Source organism: Pteronotus mesoamericanus, unplaced genomic scaffold, assembly GCF_021234165.1.
Source record: "Pteronotus mesoamericanus isolate MK-2021 breed Mesoamerican mustached bat unplaced genomic scaffold, CSHL_Meso_final contig_20, whole genome shotgun sequence".
NCBI classification, from domain to species: domain Eukaryota; kingdom Metazoa; phylum Chordata; class Mammalia; order Chiroptera; family Mormoopidae; genus Pteronotus; species Pteronotus mesoamericanus.
The window spans coordinates 63952919-63980173 of NW_026555085.1; the positions used below are offsets into that span (position 1 = coordinate 63952919).

Here is a 27255-nt window from a genome sequence, read left to right on the forward strand (position 1 = left end):
GCCCAAATTTTTTAGGGAAAAATAAGGATGCACATTATTCATGGGTAGTACTATATAAATGTTTTTAATTCTTTTACTTATGCTTATGCATTAAAAGTGTAACTTCAGAAAGCAATAACAATATCTGTATGCAAGATAACATCCTGGAATATGACAATAGGTTTTGTTTCTACATATCAATAAATAAAAAAATTTAATTAAAAAATTAAAATGAAAGATTTTTTTCCCTGAAAGTTTGGCCAAAATTGTGGATGTGCATTTACAGGGGAGCACATTATACAAGGCAAGATATGGTAATCTAGGTTATAGGTCCTTGCTTTTCATGACTTTGACTACTTCTTGTCAGTCCCCTCTTGCCTGCAAAGTATCTTTTGAGAAATCAGGTGACAGTCTCATGGGAACTCCTTTGTAGATAACTTTGCTTTTCTCTTGCAGCTTTTAAGATTCTCTCTTCCTCTTTCTTTAACTTTTGGCTTTTTAATTATGATGTGTCTTGGTGTGGTCCTCTTTGCATCCATCTTGTTTGGGACTATCTGTGCTTCCTGGACTTGGATGTCTGTTTCCTTCACTAAATTAGGGAAGTTTTCTTTCATTATTTTTTCAAATAAGTTTTCAATTTCTTGCTCTTCCTCTTTTCCTTCCAGCAGCCCTAAGATTTGGATGTTGCTATGTTTGGAGATATTCCAGGGGCTCTTTACGCTATCCTCATTTTTTTAAATTCTTTTTTCTTCTTGCTGTTCTGATCAAATGCTTTTTTCTTCCTTATGTTCCAAATCGTTGATTTGATTCTGAGCTTTATCCCCACTACTGTTGGTTCCCTGCAGATTTTTCTTTATTTCACTTAATGCAGCTCTCACTTCTGCCCGGGCCTTTTTTATGCTGTTGTAGTACCCAATGATTTCTTTGAGCACTCTAATAACCAATGTTTTGAACTCTGCATCTGATTGGTTGGTTATTTCCATTTCATTTAGTTCTTTTTCTGGAGTTTTGTTCTGTTCTTTCATTTAGGCCATATTTCTTTGTCTCTTCGATTTGGCAGCCTCCCTGTTTGTTTTTGTGTATTTGGTAGAGCTGCTTTGACTTCCTGACTTAGAAGTGTGGCCCATTGTAGAAAAGGCACCTGTCGATTGTGTGGGGCAGGGCCTTAGGTAATTGCCAGAGAGGGGCAATCTATTTCACCACTCTGTGGCTCTTTGTGCAGGAGGGCTCAGAGAGGGCACAGCACTGCTGTCTGGCCTTTGGAGAGTGCCCAGCAAGAAGCTGTCTCTTGGCACTCGCTCTGTTGCCAGTCACTTTCTCCCCTTCTCCCCGTATGCCATGTGTGCCCTTCCAGCTGTTACCCTGGTGCTGAATCCCAGAGGGGGTGGGTCGGCATAGGTCCTAAGTTTGTTGCAGGCCCCTTAAGAGGAATCTCTTGAGAATTCTGCAAACGCCCAACCCCCACTGCTTTTTATAGCCAGAAGTTATGGGGACTTATCTTTCTGGCACTGGTACCCTGGGCTGAGTGGTCTGGTCTGAGGCTGGAATTGCTTGCTCCCAAATTATCCCTCCCGACCACCACACGTGAAAGTTGAACTACCTGTTCTGCCACCTCTCTGTGCCATTCCATGTCTCCACACCTTTCCCCATTTCTGCTCCTCCTATCCATCTGGATGAATGTAGCTTCTTTAAATCTGCGGTTGTTGGACTTCTGTACAATCAATTTTCTGATAAATCTGGGTGATATCTGTTTTATAGTCTAGCTATAATTTTTGCTGTAGTTGTACATGGAGATGAAGCATGTTTACCTACACCTCCATCTTGACTGGCTGTTTATTCTTGTATGACTATCAAGGTTATATACTGTGGTTGCATTTCAACACAATCTACTAGCTGGTAGGCAAGCCTCTCTCAATTATACATTGCCAAACCATTCTTTCCTAGTCTCAACTATTAGTTCTTCCAAATCAACTTTAGAGTTATTTTATCATTTTTACAAAATACATTGAGCTCTTTATTGCATCAATATACCAATTAATTTGAGAAAGACATCTTAAGATTCTATCTTTATATGTAAAAAAATTAGTAACTAACTAGCTACTTTATGAAAATAAGTTTCCTACTCACAGAGAACATAGAAAACAGATGACGAGTAAAACAGTTAAACAGTCACCTGCACAGGTCTCTGTTCTCTTGAGAAAGACAATCTGATATGAGCTTTGCTGGTAAAAGCTCATGTGGTCTCAACTCCCACAATCCCAGAGTCACAGTGTACCATCTAATGATAATACATATATTCCTCTATCAGAAGTACTTTAGTAGCACTCCCTATAGATTTGTATCCTCCAGAATAGGTCTGAAAGAAATGGAGAAATGTTTCAGGGAAGGGCAAGGGTGGGACTTGCACAGTGTTAAAGATGTCCCTCGCTTAACAGTGCAAAACATGTCTCCTTGCTCTGGGGTGTTTTGTCTCACTTCCCAGGCAGAAATGACAGCCCCGACCTGGGTGGAACTCCTAAACCTTGCATGTATCTATTTATCACTTAGCACGTGGTAACTTAATTATTGAATTATTGGTCAGCCACCCCACACTTGATCAATAACAGCTCCTTAGAAAGAGCTGAGTTTAATTCATCTTCATATCCCTAGGATCTAGTATAGTACAGAGCAAATAGTAGATGCTCAAGAGTATTTCTGAAGGAATAAGTTGATGACAGAACAACCTGAATAGATGCAGGGGAAGTTGAAAGATCTTTACTGGAAGCTCAGAGGGGGATAGCAACTCACCCTGGATACAGCCTGGGGCTCAAAGAGCCCACCCAATGTATTACAGAGTGGTTGCATATGCTAACAGAACAATTTTTTTCTTTCACAAAATATTCAAATTACACCATTTTGAATCATACCATTTCAAATTACACTGCACAATTTTCAAATTAGAGATAAATTATTACAGGAGTTTATTGAGAGTCCAGAATTAATTTGTTCTCTTTGACTTTGCTCTGAATGCTTACTCAAGGTCTCTGTGCAAAACAGATCCATATGGATATTTTATTCTTTATAAACAAAAGATAAGCTTTCCGATTTGCCATTGGTAAGGTATAGTATCTGAGGCTTTATTTTCCCCTCAGATTGGAAAATCACTCATGTGTCCATCCATCTCCACTATGAAAACACATTTAGGGTGGTTAGATGAAATTATCTATGGCGAAAAGTTTGTCTTGGTTTACAACTAATTAGATGAAGTATATAACTTTGGTACTGGCCTCATCTGCACTATCTTTTAACAAACTGAACAGAATTAAAGACAATAAAACTTCATGAACAATTAATTTCAAAGCTATGAAGTTATATTGCATAATTGCTGATAAATAAAAACTCACAGAGAGCATAAGCAATTGACAGGGTGTTTCCCTAGTGTAGTGGTTATCATGTTTGCCTAACAAAGAGCATAAGCAATTGTTCACGGAGGTATATTATACATAACAATGTTAACTATAAACTATACATTAATTTCAAGGCTACAGATATTAGTACTGTCAAATGAGACTCTAAAATAATTATACATATACTAGGTTAACGCTTTCTCAGTTTCTGTTAAATTAATGATAAAAATGAACAGCCTAGATTTCTTACCTCTTCCAGTACTTCCTCTAAGATTTCAGCATATTTTTCATATGGCTGTTCAAAGTTCATATCCTTTGTCATTTTCAAAGTCTCCTGTATCATAGAAACAACCTCTGGATGATCTGCAGTGACCTCATTTATTGAGTCTTCTGTTGAGTTCAAAGTAAAGAAAGTTAATAAACTAATGCCATTAATAATTTTTAATAATTATTATTATTAATAATAATAATTGTGGACAATTCTATTCGCAATAGAACATAATTGTTAATATCTGATCCAACAAAGTACTATCTTTGTGCTACTGTAGCACATGCTAGATAAAAGGGAAGTAGACTTGGAAGAAAATATCAGGTCAGGAATCACAAAATAACAGAGCAATGGCTTAAAGCCGGTTGCCATCAGAATGAAAGCGAGTGAGACAAGAAGTCCTATCAGGCAGGAGTCAAAACTCAGGAAGCCAGGGAGAAAAGGTAGGCTCCAAACGATTCCAGGGGTCAAGCTAAAACACAAGCGTCTAAGGAATGAGTCAGAAAACGAGATGAATACTCCTAATTACAAGCATGAGACTACATAGGACGCGAAGAAGAGAGGAGATAGGCAAGTTGGAGGAAGAGTAGAAAAGGTGACACAGGTTGGTTTCTCAAGTGTTAACACTCGATTCTTGCCCTCACTGCATGCTAAACATCTTCTTACATGGCGGAGTTTGCTCACAGACAGCATCATGTTGTAAATGAGACAGGAGACTGGCAGCTCCACCCGACTCTTGTCCCTCTGTCTTTCCTGTTGTGCTTCCCGAGCTGCGGCCCCTAAGCTCCATCCATCAGAATCTCCTGCCAGAGCCCAACTGATGCTAGCCCCGAAAAACCCCAACGTGCCTTTCATGAACAGCTTCCTGTTATCCTCCCTGCTGTGAAGTTAAGAAGTCTGTTTTCAGCAGTGGGGAGAGCCCGCAGTTCCTGGTAAACCAGAGTGGAAGAAGCAACAACCCATGGTCTCAGAGAGGGGGGCATGGTGAGGCAGAAATAGCCAGGCAAAGATACCAAATGTGCTACAAGCTGCTAGTTTTCCACACAGTATCCATTCTCCTCTTCTTTTGCTCCCTGATTTGGTTGGGGTCAGCAAAGTGCCCAGCCCAAAACACTACATCTTCCAACTTCCCTTATAGCTTAGATGGCCCATACATAAGATGCAACCATAATTTTTTTCTTTTGTCAAGGCTTTCTGTCATCTCTCTAAAGAGAAATAACTCATCTGGGAGGCGTGCAGTTTTTGTCGCTTGCCTTTTCTCTTTTCCTGTTAGGCACACTGATATGATGGCTGGAGCATCAGCAGCCAGCATGTGAGTTGTTATGGTAGCCACAGGCCAGCGATGGCAGAACAGAAAGATAGATCTCCTGTCTTCCCAGTATCCTTCTTCACCAAAAATATATCACATTATTTTCTTTTGTGTGTTCCTGCATGTTCAACTATTTATAATAGAGTAGCCTTTAAGATAGAGTTGGGTACGGATAACGCTTTAAAAAATCACATATTTTTCCTTCAAAATTCTGAAAGAACCATTTGTGATTTTTAGATCCACACTCTAAGAAAGCCAAATTACCCAAATATTTACTTACCTTTTTTGAACCCAACTATAGATCTTGACTGTCTTGAGAACTTTTTTTTCCAACTGAGTTTTAATTTTTTAATATTTAATTTACTTTTTATTGAACTTATTGGGGTGACTGACATTGGTTAATAAAATTATATTGGTTTCAGGTATACAATTCTACAATACATCATCTCTATATTGCTTTCTCCACCACCAAAAGTCAAGCCTCCTTTTATCACCATTTATCCCCCCCTTACCCTCTTTTGCCTCCTCCTACTTCCCCCTCCCTCTGGCAGTCACCGTACTATGGTCTGTGTCCATTATATTTCTTTTTTTTTCCTTTGCTTAGTCCCTTCACCCTTTTCACCCAGCCCCCAACCCTCCCCGGCCGACAGTTGTCAGTCTGTTCTCTGTATCCATGAGTATATCTCTACTTTGTTAGTTTATTATGTTCATTAGATTCCACATATAAGGGACATCATATGGTATTTCTCTTTCTCTGACTGGCTTATTTCACTTAACAGAATACTCTATAGGTCCACCCATGCTATCGCTAAAGGTAAGTATTCCACTGTGTAAATGAACCGCAGCTTTTTATCCACCCATCTAGTGATGGATACTTGGGCTGCTTCCAAATCTTGGCTATTATAAATATTGTTGCAATGAACAAAGGGCTGCATATATTCTTTCAAATTAGTGTTTTGGGTTTCTTTGGCTATATTTCCCTTTTAAACACAGACATTGCACTGGTTTCTCTTTCATCTGTGAAGGAAACATTGTTAACACCTAAAGAACAGTATTAAATTGTAGGTGATTCCCAAAAAAGATTGTGCTATGGGTCCAGGGACCTATGGTTCATGTTGCTAATTTTTTAAAGGCTAAAATAATAGTCATAGTAATAAAATAGATAAACATATCTATCATCAGTAGAAAATAAAGATAATGACTTACTTAACCTATAACAAAACCATGAGTAATTTCAGTTTTATATAATACCAGTAGACCTAAATTGAGAAAAATATCTATCAAATTTTCCCTTCCTAAGGTAAAGGCCGTGTTTATCTCAGATACATGGGGCAGGGAAGGTACAGTTTTACCAGGGAACACTGGCAATGTACACATCCCTCCAGCAGTAGGTAGAGGCACTAATGTCTGCTTCTACCTGGGACAGCCTTTCCCTGGGATGGGACAGACATTATGGGGAGGGGCTCTCTTAGTGTACTGGCTGGCAACTCCCAAAAGTCACTTATCAAAAATTTTAATATGTGTGTGTGTGTGTGTGTGGAGGGGAGGGCTGTGTGTATGTTGGGGGAGAAAGAATACCATGCATAAGTTTCTGACAGTGCCCAGTTCAATTCCTACTAGGCTTGAAATACATACCACACCTGTCTGATTCAAGTGTAAGAACCAAACAAAAGATATCAGCTCTATATCACATAATAAAATAAGCTATAGATGAACTTAAAAACTAAATACAAAAGGTTGGATAAATTGTTTTAAAATTTTTAAAAAAGAATATTAGCATATATTACATCTCTGGTTGCGAAGACTTTTTTAAGCCTGAAAGTAAATGGAAGAAATCAACAAAAAGAAAGTAGCGATTTGATGACCAAAATATAAAAAAATCTCTACTTCAAAAACAGCAAGGTGATTGAACAGACAAACCATCCAATTTGGAAAAAGACTATTAAAAATAATGATTAATATAGAAAGTTTATATAGAAATCATATAACAGATACAACTTATAAAGGGACCTCTGGCCAAGATGGAGGTGTAGGTAGATAGAGTTTGCCTCCTTGCACAACCAAAAGAAGGACAACAACAAATTAAAAAACAAAAAACAACCAGAACTACCAGAGAATCAAACTGGAAGTCTGACAACCAAGGAGTTAAAGAAGAAACATTCACCCAGACTGGTAGGAGGGGGCTGAGATGGGCAGCCAGACGGAGAGGACATGCAGCAAGGCAGTGGCTAGAGGACTGGGTGGGTGAGGTGGCAGTTGGCTGACAGGTGGTCCCACATTTGTGTGTGGATAAACCAGGAGGACCAACTGGGGGGCGAGACAGACCGTAAAATGCAGAGTTCCAGCACAGGAAAAGAAAGCCTCAAAACCTCTCATTGTAAAAACCTGTCGGGGTTGTGGTGGCAGGAGAACTCCCAGCCTTGCAGGAGAGTCCATTGTAGGGATCCGCAGGGTCCCAGAATGTACACAAACATCACCAGAAGGGCCCAATTTGCTTGCGGGTAGTAGGGGAAGCGACTGGAAGCCTGGCGAGAACTGGGCAAGTGGCATAGTTCCCTCTCTAACCCCTCCCCCACATAGAGCACCACAGCAGCAGCAACATGGATTGCCCTGCCCTGGTGAACACCTAAGGCTCTACCCCTCACTGTTAACACTTCAGGAACACCAGGACAAAGAAATATGGCCCAAATGAAAGAGCAGATGAAAACTCCAGAGATAATAGAACTAAGCAATGAACAGATAGCCAACCTATCGGATGCAGAGTTCAAAACACTGGTCATCAGAATGCTCACTAAATGGTTGTGTATGGTTGCAAAATCAAGGAAAAAGTGAAGGCTGTGCAAGGTGAAATAAAGAAAAATATACAGGGGACCATCAGCGAAGGGAAGGAACCTGTGTCTCAAATCAACAATTTGGAGTAGAAGGAATAAATAAACATTCGACCAGAACAGAATGAAGAAACAAGAATTCAAAAAAATGAGGAGAGGCTTAGGAACCTCTGGGACAACTTTAAACATTCCAACATCCAAATCATAGGAGTGCCGGAAGGAGAAGAAGAGCAAGAAATTGAAAACTTATTTTTTTTTTTTAAAAAAAGGAGAACTTCCCCAATCTGGCCAAGGAAATAGGCTTCCAGGAGATCCAGAAAGGTCTTAGAGTCCCAAAGAAGTTGGACCCAAGGAAGTACACACCAAGGCACATCTTAATTACAATACCCAAGATTACAGATAAGGAGAGAATCTTAAAAACAGCAAGAGAAAAGGAGACAGTCACCTACAAAGGAGTTCCCATAAGACTATCAGCTGATTTCGCAAAAGAAACCTTATAGGCAAGAAGAGGCTGGAAAGAAGTATTTGAAATCATGAAAGGCAAGGACCTACATCCAAGATTACTCTCTCCAGCAAAGAAATTATTCTATCACTTAGAATAGAAAGGCAGATAAAGTACTTCCCAGATAAGGTCAAGTTAACAGAGTTCATCATCACCAAACCCTTATTATATGAAATGTTAAAGGGATTTATCTAAGAAAAAGAGGAAGATCAAAACTATGAACTGTAAAATGACAACAAACTCACAACTATCAACAACTGAACCTAAAACAAAACAAAAACAAAAACAAAAACAAACTAAGCAAATAACTAGAACAGGAATAGAATTACAGAAATGGAGATCACATGGAGGGTTATCAGCAGGGAGGGGGTGGGAGGAGAATGGGGGAAAAGGCACAGGGAATAAGAAGCATAAATGGTAGGTACAAAATAGGCAGGGGGAGGTTAAGAATAGTATAGGATATAGATAAGCAAAAGAACTTATATGTACAACCCAAGAACATGAACAAAGGCAGGGGCGTGCAGGGTGGAGGGGAATAAAGGGGAGAAAAAAATGGGACAACTGCCATAGCATAATCAATAACATATACTTTAAAAAATAAAAAAGATACAATTTATAAAAATGGGCAAAAGAAAAAATGGTTACTCGGGGGGGGAAAAAAGAAACATAAATGGTTAACAAATATAAAATTTCAGAAACAGTTAAAAATTAAAATAATATCTAAAAAGAGAAAATGCTGAGGAAACAATGACATGTACTTTGTACATTAATGAGGGGATCATAATTTGGAACAACTTTTATGCAGCACAGCTTGACTGTGTATAGCTTCATATTCATTAAACCAGTGATGCCACGTATGTCAATTTGTAGACAAAATTTTGTTTAAAATTCACTGAAGCATTACATTCAGTAGCAAAAAACCCCTGAAAATTACAAGTTTCCGACATAAAGAATTAGTTAAACCTATTATCTATAAATAGGGAAATCATGCAGTAATTGAAAACAAGAGTTAAAATATCTCCTAATGAAATAATGTATTTAAGTGTTACAGTATAAAGGTAAAAATAGTTTACATTGTATGTTTTCAATTATGTTAAAATATGAATGGAAATATTTTATAGGGATAAACAGCACTAAATGATAACAGTTCACAGCTAAAACTCTAGGTTTATGATGGTTGAATCTGAATGCATTAAAGGCAGTAGAGATATTTTAATAGAGAATTTATTATTATATGATAATAATTATGTTACATTTAGAAAAATTTTTAAAAATTCAGGGTGGGCCTAATCATATTAGACTCCTCAGTTTCTATCTTTTCTTCTTTTTTCTAGTAAACCTATTTTTGTTTGATAGTTTAAATCTGTAAGAGAGACACTAACTATTCTCCTGAACTTTCCAGTTTTGGGGGTATTTTAAGCTTCAATATAAACATGACAAAATATGATATAAATGAAAATAAGATCAATAAACATAGCACAAACAGTTCATTTTGTTACCATCTTTACCAATTTTAGCAGCTTCATCACTAGCTGATTTCATTCTGGCTTCTTGATCGTCTTCTAATGAGCTTTCTGTTTGGGATTTATAAGTAAACCCTGTAGTGGAAGAATAATATGCTTTGTCAGCTAATGTGTGTATATTTTTAAAAAATCGGCCAATAACAACAGCAGCAATATATTCCTTTACCATCTTCATCAAGTGAAAAGACCTCCTCTTCTAAGCTTTTGTCAGAAGGGAACTTGTCATATTCCTTCAACTTAAATTCACTTTCAAGTTCTCTTAAAGCTGAAAGATAGCAAAATTTGCTGTGTCAGTAGAAGGTAGTTGGTGGCAAGGAGAAAGGTATGATGATGATTTAGTCCTTTGCTTTAAAGTCAGACAGATGTGGGTGCAAGTTCTGATTCAGCGTGGCTTCGTAAATCATTTGATCGCCTTGTCTCAATTTCTGCTTCACAAAATGAGGATCATCAAACTGAAAGCACCGTTGCAAGGATGAAATACAACTTACAAGGATGTTGACAACTTACAAAATGTTTGGCTCATAAAAATCTTGCCCATTGTTAGTTGCCATCCTCTGTATTATTCTATAGTTTTCTATGTTCAAAAACCTCGATATTCTCCACTAATGAATTTTTCTTAAAAACATAATTGGAGTAAAATTCACAAGCAAAAGTATTTCAAGTTTTTAAATTTTAAGAAAAGTTAACCCTATTGTTAGATTTAGAATAATTAGTGATTTTAAAGAGAGAGTTTTAAGTTTGTAGCAAATGGAAGACAGCATCTATTTTTATATTCTGGTGGGAAAAGGCAATTTGTGGAATCCTCTAAAATACATGATTTTATGTCGTAATGTGAAAGGAATCATTATAGACTCCAAGAAATGTTACAAATCACTGATCTTCCACCAGGACCTTGGCTAGCTTCCTATTTTGATCTAGAAAATATAATAGAAAAATTATCTCATTCAATAGTAACAGAATGACAAAATATCTAGCAATAAAATTATTAAGAAAGCTATAGATAACACATTAGGAAAGCTATAAAATGTTAAAGAAGAACGCAAATAATAGACAAAAAAATTGGAGATTTCCTCTGTTTCCATGAGAAGATTTAATAGTAAAGATGCTAATTCTTATCAAATTATTCTTTAATGTTAACACAATTGTCCCAGTGGGATTTGTTGTAGAACTTGACAAAATTCTACATGTATCCCAAAGCCGAGTACAGCTCCTGGCACACAGTAAGCACTGATTTTATGGAATAAGTGAAAGAACCCCTGGGAATAATTTCAAAACCAAATGTTTTGAGGAGAAATTTACATTACTAAATTAAAATACATCATAAAGTTTTAATAACTATATTTTGTATTAAAGGCTGTAACAGAAAGATGAATAGAATAGAAAATTCAGACGTTTCCACACACATGAACTTAATATGAAGATCAAGATGGCATTTCAAATTTGTAGTAAAAATATGTATAATTTAGTAAATATTATTTATAAGATTGGCCCATCATTTGGAAATAATGAACTTAAATTGCCATCAAACACACAATTTATTACAATAATTATATATTAATTAGAAAGAAGTATTATTTAAAAAAACAAGTTTGCATATACCATAGAATCACACTTAATTATTACAAATATGAATAGAAAAAAGAGAAGGCTGAAGAATGCATCAAAGTGTTAATGGGATATCTCTGGAGTATAACTGCTCTTTCCAGTTTTCTGTGACCACTGAAAAACATAGAAGATAGGAGTACAGACATCGGTTTGGATCCCAATCACTTGCTGGCTGTCAATTGTGGGCAGGTACCTAACCCCTCTGAGCCTTAGTTTCTTCATATACTAAAAGTGGAGAGAAAAACACCTACCTTATAAGCCTGTTAAGAGTATTAAGCATGCAATGCATTTAGCATAGCCCCGATGTATAGTAAATGCCCAATAAATATTATCTGATATTACTTTTACAATGAGAAAAACCTTATTCGGAAAATAATATTTGGAATTGAGGCAGTGATGGTGCTATTGGAATACAAGTACACTGCCATAGCTTCTGGAAATCCAAATAATGGTAGTTGAATCTAGTCTAAAATACTGAAGCCAATCTCAAATTCTGTTTCCAGTTCTTCGAAAGTGAGAAATATACCACATAATGTATAGCAAGCGCTGCATGGTGGGTATCCCACTAAGAGAAAATGTGCCATGTGACTGGTCCCAATGGTACCAACTCTAGGCACAAATTCTACCAAAGCCAATCATTAATTTCAAAAATAGCCATGAAATGAGAACTTTCTTTTTTTTCTGGAGAAAAACAAATTAAAAAAACCCTAAACCTTTCTGTCTGTTCTTAAATATATGATAAGAAGTGAGATACAGGAATAGGTAGAATGATCAGGAGAAAGAACAACTGGGACTTTGGAAACTAAGTTCAAGTCTCAGCTATACTATTAGCCAGGTGAGTTTCAGGAAACCATTTGACTTTCATGTGCCTCAATTTTCTCATCTGTAAAGTTAGAGAATTATGTTAATTGATCTTAAGCCTTCTCCCAGTTTTGCTTTATGACATTTTGAATTTAAAATTAATATTCCTCAAATAGAAAGATTTAATTTACAATCGGAGCTAACATATAAGTCTAAAACAATAATAGTAGCAATAACACCGAACTCCGTGAGTCAGGTGGAACAGTGGTATTGTCATGATTGGTACAGGTAAAGGTAAAAATTCTGCTCATTCCCTGGCCAGTGAGCAAACTCATAAAAGTAAAGCAATCTAAATTTGGAAGCTGTTTCTGATTCCTTTCCTTGGAAGTCTAGAATTGAAATCTTTCCTCTGTTTATGAATCAGCTGTTGTATACTCACTTTTTCAACCATTTATTAAGAGGCAACAGTGTGCAAGGTGCCAGAGATATCAAGACGAACAAACCAAGTCCTTGTCCACAGGTAACCAGGCTTAATTGTTAACTTAGCCTTAAAAAACAGATTTTAAAAAGACTGATCACCTTGTCTTTTAGCTTCCAGTTCTGTGAGAAGTTGTTCTTTCACAGTCTTAATAGCTGCTTCAGTGGCCTCAGCTATAGTATTTTTTATTAATGTTTCAAGGGCTTGATCAAAACGTGGTTGAACAAGTTTGGCATAGTCAACTACCTGCAAACAATATTTGAGAAAACCAATGTAAACACAGGTTACTGTAAAATTTAACACATTGTTCATCTACATCTGTACTTATTTATATCTATATCTTTACCTGTCTTAAAAATCTTCATGCTACCTGAAGTAGATTATTTTCAGAATTTACTGATTTTTGAATACTTGCTTTCATAGAAATTTGGTCATATTTTTTTCATGTAGGATTTTATACCTATATATGTATGTATCATGTAATATATTTTCAAGTTACACATATTTTAAAAATCAATTTTGTATGCATAATTTACATACCATAAATGACACCCATTTTAAGTATACAACTTGATGGGTTTTTACAAATCTGCTATAGAAAACAACCATAATCAATATATAGAACATTTATAGCACCCTTCAAAGTACCCTCATGCTTCTTTATAGTATGTAATTTTTTCCAAGATTTTCCCCTTTATCACAATGTTTTTAGATTCATCAGTATAATTATATATACCAATAATTTGTAGTTTTATTGCTGAGTATTATCATTGTATGAATATACCAGTTTTTAATTTATTCACCTATTGATGGACATTTGGGCTTTCATTTTTTGGCTATTATAAGTAAAGCAGTAATTAACTTTTTTAAAATTATATTTTATTGATTATGCTATTAACAGTGGTCCTGATTTTTCCCCTTTGCCCCCTCTCCACCCAGCATCCCCCACTCCCTCAGGCAATCCCTCCACCATTGTTCATGACTGTGGGTCATACATGTAAGTTCCTTGGCTACTCCATTCTCTATACTGTATTTTACACCCCCATGGCTATTCTGTAACTACCTATTTGTACTTCCTAATCCTCTCACTTCTTCATCCATTCCCCTACACCCCACTCCTATCTGGCAACCATCAAAACACTCTCTATCTATGGTTCTGTCTCTGGTCTTCTTGTTTGCTTAGTTTGTCTTTTAGATTCAGTTGTTGATAGATAAGTATTTATTACCATTTTATTGTTCATAGTTTTGATCTTCTTTTTCTTAAATAAGTTCCTTTGACATTTCATATAATAATGGTTTGGTGATGATGAACTCCTGTAGTTTTTTCTTGTCTGGGAAGCTCTTTATCTGCCCTTCAATTTTAAATGATAGCTTTGCTAGGTAGAGCAATCTTGGCTGTAGGTCCCTACCTTTGATGATTTTGAATATTTCTTGCCAATCCCTTCTAGCCTGCAAAGTTTCTTTTGAGAAATCGGCTGACAGTCTTATGGGAAGTCCCCTGGAGGTAACTCTCTGCTTTTCTCTTACTGCTTTTAAGATTCTCTCTTTATGTTTACCCTTTGGCAATTTAATTATGATGTGTCTTGGAGTGGTCCTCTTTGCATTCATCTTGTTTGGGACACTCTGTGCTTCCTGGACTTGCCTGTCTATTTCCTTCACCAAATTAGGGAATTTTTCTTTCATTATCTTTTCAAATAGATTATTTCTTGCTCTTTCTCTTCTCCTTCTGGCACTCCTATGATGCAAATGTTGGACATTTTGAAGTTGTCCAACTTGGAGATCTTGGGGGTTTCCAAGGTAGGTCAAACAGCGTGAGCCAGGTTGATGGAGTCTCAGATATGGCACCAGCTTGCTGGCTCTGTGGCTCAGTCTGGATGGATATGGTTTCTCTAACTCCATAGTTGTCTGACTTCCATTCAACTTTATTTCTGATGGTTCTGAGTAATGGTTGGTCTATATGTTAGCTGTAATTTTGATGTGGTTGTGCAAAGAGGCAAACCATGTCTGTCTACACTGCCATCTTAACTGAAAGTCTAGTAATGAGCATTTTTGAAGTCTTTCTGTGAACACATGTTTTCATTTCCCCTGGAGTGGAATTATTGGGTTATATAAGTGTATATGTTAAGTGTATATTTGACTTTATAACTAGCCAATAACCTGTTTCCAGAGTGGCTAAACTATTTTGCATTCCTATCAGCAACATATGAAAGTTGCAGTTACTCTACATCCTCACCAACACTTGGGTTAAAAAACTTTTATATTTTAACCATTCTAATGGATCTAAAGAAGTATTTCAATGTAGTTTAAATTTACATTTCCTTAATCATTAGTAATTTTGAGCTTTGTATGTGCTTCTTGGTCACTCACCTTCTGTTTTTAAGCATGTGTTGACTTTTTCCATTTAGAAAATTGGATTAAAAATTTAAATATATTCTAAATACAAGTCTTTTGTCAGATAGATAATAAACTTTGTATGGTTAGAAGTAGATTTCTATGTCTTTTAAGTTTAAATAATATTTCCATACCTCTAGATTCCATTTTGCTTTTCCTTCAACATTCTTATATTACTTTATTCCATGCCAACATACATTGACACTATCATTTTTAATGGATGCACAGGATTGTATTAGCTCAATATATTACAATTCACTTAACTAAAATACCAATAATATATACTTACATATGCATATTTTTGATATTATAAACTAGGCTATGATGAATACTGTTGGGAAACGCCCTGTCTAGTTTCAGGAACTATATCCCTGTTGACAGGCAAGAGGGCAACTAAGGCTGGAAATAATCAAAGAGGCCTTGGGGAAACAGGACATTGAGGAGATGAAACCTGTCCCCCTGGCATGGGTGCAGCCCTTGCCTCTCCCACATCATCCTGCTTGGCCCTGTGATGGCCGGTTGTTGATGACGGGTAAGTTTTCTCACGAGGAGTAACAACCTGAGACAGACATCAGCCAGTATGGGCGGCAGGAGAAGGACTTGTGGGACATAGAGGAAGGGCAAAAAGGCCCGCACTCCTTGGCTCAGCTTGGACATGGCCGGAGTCCTCAATCTATTTGAAAGAAGTCTCTTTGTCTCTTGGTGGCTCCCTCCCCTCTCTAGGCGCAAGCTTGACACAATACGGGAGACAGTCCTAAAGTGGATCCCAGTAGTTCCCAGGGGAATCAGGCCTAAAAGTAAATTCTTTAAAGTATGCTTGGTTTCTCCCTCAAAAGCTATAGCCAGCTCATGCTGGGAAGGAAATTTACATTATTCACAGACCTTAACCCTATACCCTTTGGTGCTCTCATGTTTACTAGCCTCCTCTCAGGTTCATGTAAATCAGTGTGTTCCTGCCATTTGTTTTCTTCAAAACATCATCTATTCTCTGTAAACATTAACATACTGATGTAATGAGATAACCTGTGCATTCCTATTACCTTTCAACATAACCCTTTCAATGAAAGCCTTTGAACAAAGGGGCTCGGGCCCTTCCCCACTAGAGGGGAGAGCCATGTCCCCTCTCCTGGCAAACAGAGAAGTGTTTGTGATGGCTCGTGTTTTTTCCCCCCATCTGTGACAACCCCGGGATGGGCTCTGCGGGATTCAGAGTCCGTGCTCCCATCTCAGCTGGCCCGGGAGAGTAACCCTCAGATCCCGGAGCACCAGGTGCTCCCCATTACGTGTGATGTCCCCATGGGAGGATACAGTTGTGTATGTCTTTGATAGTTTCTTTAGGAAAAATCTATTAAGTGAATTGACAGCTCAAAGGACATGCATGGATTTTAGGCTTTTATATGTATTTTCCACTGCCATCCTTAATGGTTATACTCTTACCAGCAGTGTATGAGAATGTATTTTCCCTCCACCACCCCATAAATAGTGATCTTTCAACTCTAACAGTTGACATGACATATCTCTGGCTTTTTGGTATCTCTCTGTTGGATGGCCCTTTGTATCTATTATTTTGTGAATTGCCTACTGGCCATATTTTTTTCCATTGGAGTTTCATCTGCATATTGATTTGTAAGAACTCTATATTTTAAAATTATAATTCTCCTGACTGATGCATATGGTGATGGAGAACAAGACTGATCGAGGGGAGAGGTCAGGGAATTGACAGGCCAGGGAGTTGGGAGGGTCATATTTGTAGGTACTGAAACCACCAAGAATTATGACAGGAGTAAGTATGCAGTGGAGAACTCTCTCCATCATGTGCTCACTCCCCAGTGAGCCAGAGGGGTATAATCCAGGAAACAGGCCACGAGAGAGGTTATGGTGGCATCATTGGCATGACATAACAGTCAAATCTTGGGGGGCTTTTGGGAAACAGCAATGGGCTATGGTCTAGGAGCTTCAGTAAACAGCCAGGGGGATGGATGTCTTCCCCACCCTAAGCCCAGAAGAACAATTACCCAACTGACCGTGTAAAATTAAGAAAACTGAGAACAAATCCTACAAATTATAAACAAATATAAATAGGTAGAAAACTAGCTAGCTAGATAAATAGTTACCTTTCCTTTGTAATGTTCTGCAAGCAAATTGCTAAGTGTTGTTTTCCCTGAAGATTGAGGTCCAAATATGAATACTTTAAACGGTGGTGCTGGCATAGGTGGAAGAAGATAGGGACGTGGGTTCAATAAAAATGTTTTAAATGCTTCTTCTGATGACAGACAGTACATTTTACCTAGAAAACTTAAAATATGCCATAGTCATAAACAACTGAAAACAGATATGGGGAAATTTTGAAATTGATTTCTGAAAAATCTTACTTACCTTACAGAAAAGTCTGGCAATCCTGAATAAATGTTACCTTCTTTTAAAGTCACAGGACATGTTCGTCCCCATCTGCTTCTCTGCCATCTATATCTTGGTGCAATAAGTTTAGTAGATGCAAGGGTACGAAACAGCTCATCCTATTAAAAACATAACCACATTAAATATGTGGGCACCCTGGCTGGTGGCTTGGTTGACTGTGGGTTTGATCCCCAGTCAGGTCACATACAAGAATCAGCAAATGAACTTTTCATTCTCTCTCTCTCCCCCTGCACCCTACTCTCTCTAAAATCAATAAGTTAAAAAATAAATATGTGCGCTTAAGTTTTGATGAAATTAATTTTTTTATTTCATATTTGATAGTGCTTTAACTATTTGAGAAACAATTTAGAGAGTAAATTTTGGCTTTTTTTTCTTAATTGCAACCATTCTGTACTTGTCCAAAATTTAATAGGCATATCATTTCCATTTCTGTTATAAGACCTTGTTTAAATTTTACTGAGCATTTTCTATTATGAGGTAGAATGAACATAAGGTAGACAGAGTGTTTTCCATTATATGCTTCAGAAAACAGATACTGAAAAATTCTTGTTGAAAAAGTTTGAAAATGTACCAAATTCTTAGTCAATTTACCTAAGTTTCTAAATAGTAAGATTATATACAGACTATTTTTGCATCTACTTAGCTCTTCCATGCTTCTTAGAATGTAAAGTTTCCTCCAGCAGTTCTTTCTGTTGATGTTCTCCAGAGAAGTTAACAACTCTACAGACTGCAGGCTGCTGAAAGGTTCACTATTCTTGTGCTACCTTAGCAGGGGACCAGAGAACTGGAGAGAGTTGGCATTGCGGGCAACTGCCAGGGCGGCAGGGTCCAGGCTGGCTCCCTCCCACCTCCAGATGTGGATCTCACACTAGGTGCTGGCTCCAGATTTGACTGTGGAGGACAGATGAGATGGGAGCTATGGTCTTGCCTAGACCACAGCAGCATCACCGAGCACAGAGGCATGCACAGGGCAGAGATGTTGCAGGAATGTCCCCGAATGAAGGCTGGGAGAGGCAGCTAAGTATAACAAGGAAGCTCTCGGTGCTTGGAGGAGTTGCATGAGACTGAGAACTTTGTTGGTGGGGCTACGCACCTTCTCCATGGAGTCCACAGACAAGATATGGATGGAAATGTACCAAATCAGGCCAGAAGGCAGCTATTCTTTCCTCATCATCCTTATTTCCTGTCCCAACTTGAGACAAATGTTTTAATAGGAGACCATGTTTCTCTCTCAACCTCAAGTCCCTGGAGCCACATGTCTACAGTCCTAAAGGGTGATGAGAAGATGAGCTTTCAAATGAATCGGATGTTACAGTTAAACAAGGCAGGTAACGCATGCATTTGTGTTTGCTGCTTTCCTAAAACCTCATGAAAATGACAGCAGAAGAATGACAAAAGAAATAAAGTCAGGAGGACACAGAATAGGAAAAGAGACCAGAAGAACTGATAGCTGACCCTCCACTGCTACATATTTTTGTAGCTAAAAAGCAGATGGGTGAGTTGTAGCTGACTTAGGTCAGAGAGAGGTAAAGTCTCAATGTGGTGGCAGGGATGGGGGTGGGTGTGAGGTGGGGATGACAAGGATCTGTTGATTTGCTCTGCAAGATTCTCCAGAGGCTCAGGACCTGTTGACACCAGGGACCTCTGAAGGCAGGGAGTGGAGAGCAGAAGACAGGAGGACTGGTTGAAAATCTTTGAAAGGAGAAGCTACTGGCCAGAGCCACACTCCATTTTATTCAGTCAGCCAACAACCCTGTCCCTCAACCCCTCTGATCAGAGACTGGAGCCTTGCTGTCTGGAGAGACTAAACCAGAGGGTATTGCAAGCAGAACCCCAGACACAGCCACAGTGAGGGGGGCACAAGAAAGTTGGCAGTTAGAGCCACTATCCTCAAGTGCCGCTCCCACCGGGGCCTCTTGCTGAAGAACCTCTGGACCCTTCCCTGACCCAGTCACTGCCTCGTTAATGCCTGACATGCAGAGGCTCTTCCGCTCTGCTGCCAGCTCTGCTGTGACTGGGTGGCTGGCCCTGCACACATCAGCTAGTTTGCTGGGCCCAGTACAAAATAAAAATGGAGAGCCCTTCATTTCAAGACTAAAGTTCTTAAGAATTTCAAGACTGTGACAGCACAGTGTTAAACTAATTATGGGGCCCTTCCAGGCATGGGATTCTGTGTGTCTGCACAGGTCACTAGCTTACCCCTTCAACACAGAGGTTAGATATTTTGAATATTACCACTGGTTTTAGGTACTTTACAAGAATCGTTTTAGGTACTATACAATCCTTATAATAACATAATGTGGTAGAGGATATTATCCCTTTTTTAAACTACTGAACAAAGGAAAGGGGAAGGTTAAGCAAAGTCACAGATTTGGTGGCCTGTAGACTTGGGATTCAAATCCAGATAATTAGCCATTTATAAATCTTCTTTGCAAACTTAAAGCCTTTATATTCAATTCTCTTATACTGATTTTCTTCAACTCACCTGCCTTTAGCTCAAAGGCGTTTATATAAAGTTCTTCAAAACACCCAGGAACTTCAAGATTATCAACCAGGATAAACCAGGATTCCTCAGTGTCCTCAACTTTAAAGTAGGGTTCTCATATTTAAGAGGAAAGAGAAATTTTCTCTGGACCTTGTAAAAATACATTTCCAGGTCCTATCGCCGGATTGTCTGGTTTAGTCGGTCTAGGATGTGGGCCTAAGGAATCTGTATCTGTAGGAAGCTTCTCAGGCGATTCTTTTGGAGGTGGTTGGGACCAGCGAGAAACACTGCTTGAGGGATGTAAATAATGACTCCATTGTACACAGTTCCAACTTCGGCCCTTTTGTGAAAACGAGTGCAGGCATCCTTAGTCACATACCTTATAAAATATAAACTTAGGCAATGGTTTCTAAGGACAAACTCTCTAGCTGGGAAATCCCTGCAGGTATTATGGGTACTTTAAATTTTCCTTCACTGATGATGGTCTCAAAGAGGAGGCTCGGGACGCAGCCCCAGTGCTCCTTGGGCCCCCCTTCTTCCTCTTCAGCACCTGTCTGTGCTGCTGAAGTCCTAGCGCACATTCCAGCTGTGTCCGCCCATTAAGATCTTCTTCAGAATGTCTCCAAAGTTTGACCACCCATTAAGATTAAGGAACTGCACATTAGAGGATAACATAAGAGCCTGTTTTCAAAGATTACTTTTATTTGAATTACAATACCTATTATAAATTCTGGTATTTGTTTTTAAATTTCTATTCATATCATTGAAACTAAACAGATTAAACAGATTTAAACAGATTAAATCCCAATTAAAGACCTGTGGTCCCTTTCGCATTTAGGATTTATGATTTGATCTCCATCACACCTATAATACATCAGTGCCAGGAACACAGTAGATATTCTGAAAAATTGGTGGAATGATGAAAAACTGAATGAATGAATGCTTATAGTGTTCAGGGCTTTTCTGTTTTTGCTTTCTTTGGTGCTGCAAAAATTTTTAGAGTGAACTTAATTTCTTCTTTCTCATGATTCCTGTCACTGGTTGTTCTGTTTTATTATTTTTTGTTTCAAAACTTTGGGACAAAAACTTTTTGTTGTGTTTGATGTCCATAAGAATATTGTACTAATATAATTTTTCCCAGAAAGCAAATCAACTTTTACCAAAAGCATCTTGAAACTCCTTTTAAACCTTGAAAGGATACAAATTAAGGTAACAGCATATAGTAAAAAGGTTCACTTTCAAACAGTTAAAAATAACTTACATTGTCCATTACATCATTCATTTCTTCCTCTGGACTCTGAAGTTTAGTTAAAATAGCTGCTCTTCGTAGGTTCAGAAACCTAAGTCGATCCACGACTGTCTAAATTTGAAGAACAAATCTTTAAATACAATGGCATTTGAACATCTCAAATATTCTGAAAAAGTGATAAGCTCATAAGTAGAATATTTCCTTGCTTCTTCCTAGCTTCTGGTTGTTGCTGGCAATCTTTGGCATTCCCTGGCTTATCGATACATCACTCCAATCCCAGCCTTTGTTGTCACATAGCCATCTTCTCCCTGTGTGTCTGAGTCTCTTCTCTTGTAAGGACGCCAGCCACATTGCAGGAGGGCCCACCATAATTCAGTATGACCTCACATTAACTTGATTCACCTGAAAAGGTGTGATTTCCAAATAAAGTCACATTCATAGGAATTGGATGTTAAGACCTCAACATATCTTTTGTGAGGACACAACTCAGCCAGTAACAGTCTTCCCTCTCATCCTCCAGTGTTCACGTCGTTAGAGGTCTAGCGCTATCGGACCTCTGCAGGCAGGGGGAGGACAGCCATGTGAAGACAGAGGCAGATATTGGAATAATGCTGCCACAAGCCAAGGGATGTCTGGGGCTATTAGAAACCAGCAGAGGCATGGATGGGTCCTACCCTAGAGGCTTTGGAGGGAGATGACCCCACCAACACATTGGTTTTGGACTTCCAGTCTCCAGAACTATGCGAGAATAAATTCCTGCCACTTTAAACCACCTAGTTTATGGCACTCTGTGGGAGAATTTGAGACAAAGTCCGAGCTGAGAGATAGTGAGATATACAAAGTCCTGATGGGACACGGTAATCCGTGGCAGGTTGTATTATCTGTCCGCAATTCACCCTTCCCTCCCTTTCCTTGTTAACACCTTGGCTCATGTTGGGTAAAGTACACTCCCTATAGCAGGGGTGTTGGGCTTCTCCACGTAACTTGCTTCGGCCCACGGAATGTGGGCAGAAGTGCCAGGGTACCAATGCCAAATGGGGCCTTGACAGGCTTGGCACGTTTCAAACAGGCCTACTGGAGTTTCTACCTAGAGAAAAATGTGTCGTAGATTGCGGAAAGTGGTCAAATTTTGCATTTCGAAGAAAAAGCCTGCCGCATGTACTTGTTGGGTTGAATGTGGGATGTGAGAAAAAGAAAAGAGTAGTTTGGAATTTTCAGCCCATCCCTTATCCTCCAGAGAAGGGAGAGAGGCTAGGAATAGAGTTAATAATTAATCATGCCTATGTCAGGAAGCCTACGGAGAATCCCAATAGTACAGGGTTTGGAGAGCTTCCAGGCTGGCATACACAACTACACCAGGAGAGTGACATCCCCCCCAACTCCACAGGGACAGAAGATCCTGAGTTCGGAGCCTTCTCAGACCTCACCCTATGTATCTCTTCATCTGTATCCTTTTTCACGTCCTTTAATAAACAGGTCTTTCTGATGCCCAGCCCCCATCCAGGAGCCTCCTCAGAGTTACCTCAATAGAACGAAAGATGTTCCTAGTGCTCTTATCACTTAGGAATCACAAGGGTTTGGGAAGCTCTGTGCCAGGAACCAGGGGCAGAGACAAATATTTATTTTCTATTGCCTCACAGATATCTACTAGTCACGTCAGATTTAAATGGGCAAGATAAAACTCATGGTCCACCCTCACTGCCACCCCACCTCAAGCACACTTCTCCCGCATTCTCCCCTTTCAGTAATGTCAGATGCATCCTTCCAGCTACGTATCCTTAGAGTTTCATTTTTCAAATCATTTCGGATAGTTTTTCATCAGACTAGGTTCTGCACTTCTGCGACATCATTTTACAACCTTACCGGCAACGTATGAGGTTTCCAATTTTTTCCACATCCTTGCCACACTTATTAGTGCCTGTCTGTTTGTTTTTTAATTTCAGGCAGCTTAGTAAGTGAGAAATGGCATTTCACTATGGCTCTGTTTTGCATTTCTCCAATGACTCATGTTAAGCATCTTACGTGCTTATCGGCTGGTATTTGCTTTTACTTTTCTTTGAGGCACTTTTTTTCATCCAGAGATTTTAGATTCAAGTGCAGTTTTGATTTAAATATAAACAAATGAATAAATACAACATCAAATTTTTAAGAGTCAAAATGAATTTTTCAAACGATAAATGGATAAAATGTAAATATATTTCTGATGGTTGTTAAAATAAATACAATCCAGTCAACACCATTTTCATCTTCCAAGCTGTGGAATATATTTACTGAAAATTGCACTTACCATGAAGAGCTCTTCTGGGGGTCTGTTTCCATCTAGCTCAATGAAATACAGGGAATTGTGTTCAGCCATTACTTCCTGCAAGTAACAGAAAAGCGTTATAATCTAGGACCACTGGGAAAACTGAATACAAGATAAGAATGTTAATATACTACGAAGAAGCCTTGAAAGCTAAAATGCTTTACACATAATATAATGCACGCTATTTTCAGTGCTCAAGCTATTCAAAATGACTATGCTGATTTCTGTTCCTTTCAGTGGCATATGAGTGTTTGCTTTATCATATTCTTGCTAGCATTAGGAGTCTTATTCCTTGTTCATCTTTTAAAATTTGATCATGGAAATGATACTTCATTATTTTGATAAGCATTTCTTCATATTTGGTGAAGCCGACCATTTTTCTAGAGGCCTGTTACTCTTTTGTCTTTCATTTTTGTGACCTTGTCTGCTTACATTTGCAGTGAGTTTATCTCAGGAGGGTAAGAACTTACAGGTTTAAAAAACCCATTTCTATGACGTTTTTATAATTGATGTGGATATATTTCCAGACTATCTTTTAATTTGAACGAGGTTTTTAAAAAATTTTATTTCCAAAAGGCTTACATGTAATGAAATTGCAGCTATCATTTTCTACCTTGTTATCTCATCATTTGTTCAGCTGAACATCTGTTAAGAATTTACCGCTTGCCATAGTCTGGGCACTGCACTGGGCATCAGTGATGCTGGTATGGGAGACCTTGCCCCTAACCTTGAAAAGACTATCTCTGCTTATTCCCCCCTGTGAATACAGTTCTCTAATTTTTCTGAATTTGATTTTAATTATGCTTTATTTCATACCCAGTGCCAGCCACTTAAGGACTGTGCAGGATATTTTTGTTGAAGGAAGGCAGAAGGTTATACGTAGACATGTAAATTACTGTTAAGCTATGTTTAAAGGCCAGGGATAGAAGAGGAGGAAGGGAGGGATAAAAGCCATGCATAAGAAAACCAACTTGTTTCTCTCAAGGAGAGGGACAACGGTGTGGTGACTGCTAAGGCCAGGGGGGTGAGGGAAGTGGAGGAGGGTATGGGGGAGTAAATGGTGACAGACTGAGACTTGACTTGGGGTGGTGAACTCACACTATAGTGTACAGAGGATGTGTTGTAGAATTGTGAACCTGAAACCTGCATAATTTTGTTAACCAGTGTTACCCCAATAAATTCAATGAAAAAGGAAAAAAATTGGTCTCATTTTGGGGGGTAGATGATGAGAATTAAAATGGTTTACTTATTTGTCTTTAAAATACATAAATGTTACAAAACAACATAAAACAAATCATTTTAGTTTCTCTGTCAAATGAGAAGAGGGTTTGGGGAGCTTGTTATTCTATTGCCTCGCCAGATGTCTGGCCAAATACCCGGGTTCAATAAATGTTGGTTGAATAAATTTCCAACACAACTTTGGCAGTCTTCCCTGGATTTTTGGCCATATAAAATATGTTTTTCACATAACTGTAATTTTACTAATCATATTCTTAAAACACTGATTATTTTAATTAAAAGTTTTTTATTACAATATATGATGGCCTTTTCATGTCTACATATAAACTTCGAATGGCATCACCACAGAAACCAGCCTGGGGATAATTCTTCTTTAGATTGCAATTTAAATAAACTAACAATTCCTTTTAGAATAAAAGATGTACTTTAAATGTACAATTGTTTTTGATAAACTCATAAATTACAGATTGAAAATGATTTGAATAGTCTCTTAACATGAGTTTTACAATCTCCAACCATAAATGAATTCCCCTAGTGACTTTTGAAAACTGCAGTTCATTCATCACTTCTCAACAACACTGAAGCTTTGTAGGAGTAAAATAATACTGTTCTTTGAAAAAGCCTTTGGGATGGAAACTTTATTCTAATGACATTCTTCAGGCAGATGATATACAGGGGTAAATAAATGTGAAAGCTGTTCAACTAGAGATAGAACACAAATATTAATATTCCCATTTTCAGCAATATATCTTGTTCTTACTTCTAAAGCAGGAAGAATTATTTCCTTATAAAGTTTAACGATGTGCTCACTATTTTCCAAATAATCCTCAGGCCTCTGAACTAAATGTTGAATAATTTCAGCCACCACCTGCATTTCAGCAATATATGCCTAAATGGAAGAGAAGAGATTTTAAATAACTTTATGGTAATGATTACTTATAGACCACATCCCTCCCTCCTTACACCTAGATGCCATTTTGGAGTAAGAAGCAGGCATAAGCAAAAATCAGAGACTGAGGATTTTTATTTAAGAGAGATTAAACACCCTATAGGGGCTTTTATCAGACAGAATGAAACTTGAAATTGACTTTGATACTTATTAATTTCTTTGTGCTCCTCAATGAGTAGAGAAGGGGAAGAATATCAGATTTTTAGAGACAAAATAAAGAAATTATATTTTCTCTGAATACCTGACATTTTAGTTCATTCGCTCACTCATTCAATAAAGATTGATCAGGTGCCTAGTATGGGCAGGCACTTTTAGGAGCTTGAGATATTACAGTGAATAAAACCAGCTAAGACACTGGGTATCCTAGAGCACATAATCCAGGTGGGGGATAAAGAACATAAGCATACAAATAAATATATAACAGGTTACGTGGTGGTAAGTACAAGGAAAAAAGATAATAGAGGATGGAGAGTAATGGGAGAAGGTGATATTTCAATTGGGTGGTCATAGAAGGTGTCCTCTGTCAAGCAACATTTGAGTAGAACCCAGAAGGAAATGAGGGACAGAACCACACAGATTTCTGGAGAATGAATGTTTCAAGGCAGAGGGAATAGTGCATGTAAAAGTCAGCCCAAGACCTGGAAAGTGTTCAATATCACATTTACTATCCTGTTATTATCATCATATTTATTATCTAATTATTAATTCTAGTTTTTATCAATGCATGCAAATCTATGTTTTATACCATTTGAATTATACTATTATATAAGCCATTTTATAACTTATTTGAAATGCTTTAATTACAATATTATTGGTCAAATAATATATTAATATCTTTAGGTACATGATTATTTAATTATTCTATAGATGGACAATGAGAAGGTTTTACATTCTCCACAATTATAAATAACATTTCACCAAATAGCTTTGTAGATAAATCTTTATATTGCTAGTATTTTCCCTTAGAATAGTTCCTAGAAGTAAAATTAATGGGCCAAAATTCATACTTTTCCAAGGAGCTTAATATACACTATGTTTTCCAAAAGATGTTGCCATTCTTCTCTCTGTAGCAGAGGGTTTTGCAAGGATTCTCGTGCATTCTGTCATTACAAGCTTCTTATTATGCACCTCCTGTATACTGAGGACTGTTACAGACTTGGGGGATATAGACCCTGCTGCATAAAGCTTACATTCAGTGGGGTAGACAGTTAACAAGTAAACAAATAGCATAATTTCAGACGGGTAAGTGTTACGACGAAAATGAAGCAGGGTAAGGGGTGGGTTAGGCCTGTGTTGTCCAGCATAGTAGCTACTAGGCACATGTACCAATTAAGCACATGAAATGTGGCAAGCGTACACTGGAATGTGCTGTAAATGTAAACTACATACCAGATTTTAAAAACCTAGTATAAAAAAAGAATGCATCATTCTTAGAATTTTTTTATTGTTGTTCAAGTACAGTTGTCTCCATTTGCCTCCCCCACACTCACCCCTGCCCCACCCATCCCTGCCTCCCACCCTTGATCCTGCACCCCTTTAG

At 38.0% G+C, this 27255-nt stretch overlaps 1 protein-coding gene across 1 annotated transcript in view; it reads right to left on the minus strand.

Moving 5' to 3' along the window:
• AK9 (adenylate kinase 9) overlaps positions 1-27255 on the minus strand; it is a 105846-nt gene that overhangs the window by 58574 nt on the left and 20017 nt on the right. The window contains exons 7-15 of the mRNA XM_054568640.1: positions 25527-25655; positions 23506-23584; positions 21235-21329; positions 17447-17586; positions 17185-17365; positions 12781-12925; positions 9962-10060; positions 9772-9870; positions 3616-3755 (exon numbers count right to left, since the gene is read on the minus strand). Of these exons, the coding sequence (XP_054424615.1) occupies positions 3616-3755; positions 9772-9870; positions 9962-10060; positions 12781-12925; positions 17185-17365; positions 17447-17586; positions 21235-21329; positions 23506-23584; positions 25527-25655 (1107 nt within the window). The remainder of the gene's footprint in view (positions 1-3615; positions 3756-9771; positions 9871-9961; positions 10061-12780; positions 12926-17184; positions 17366-17446; positions 17587-21234; positions 21330-23505; positions 23585-25526; positions 25656-27255) is intronic.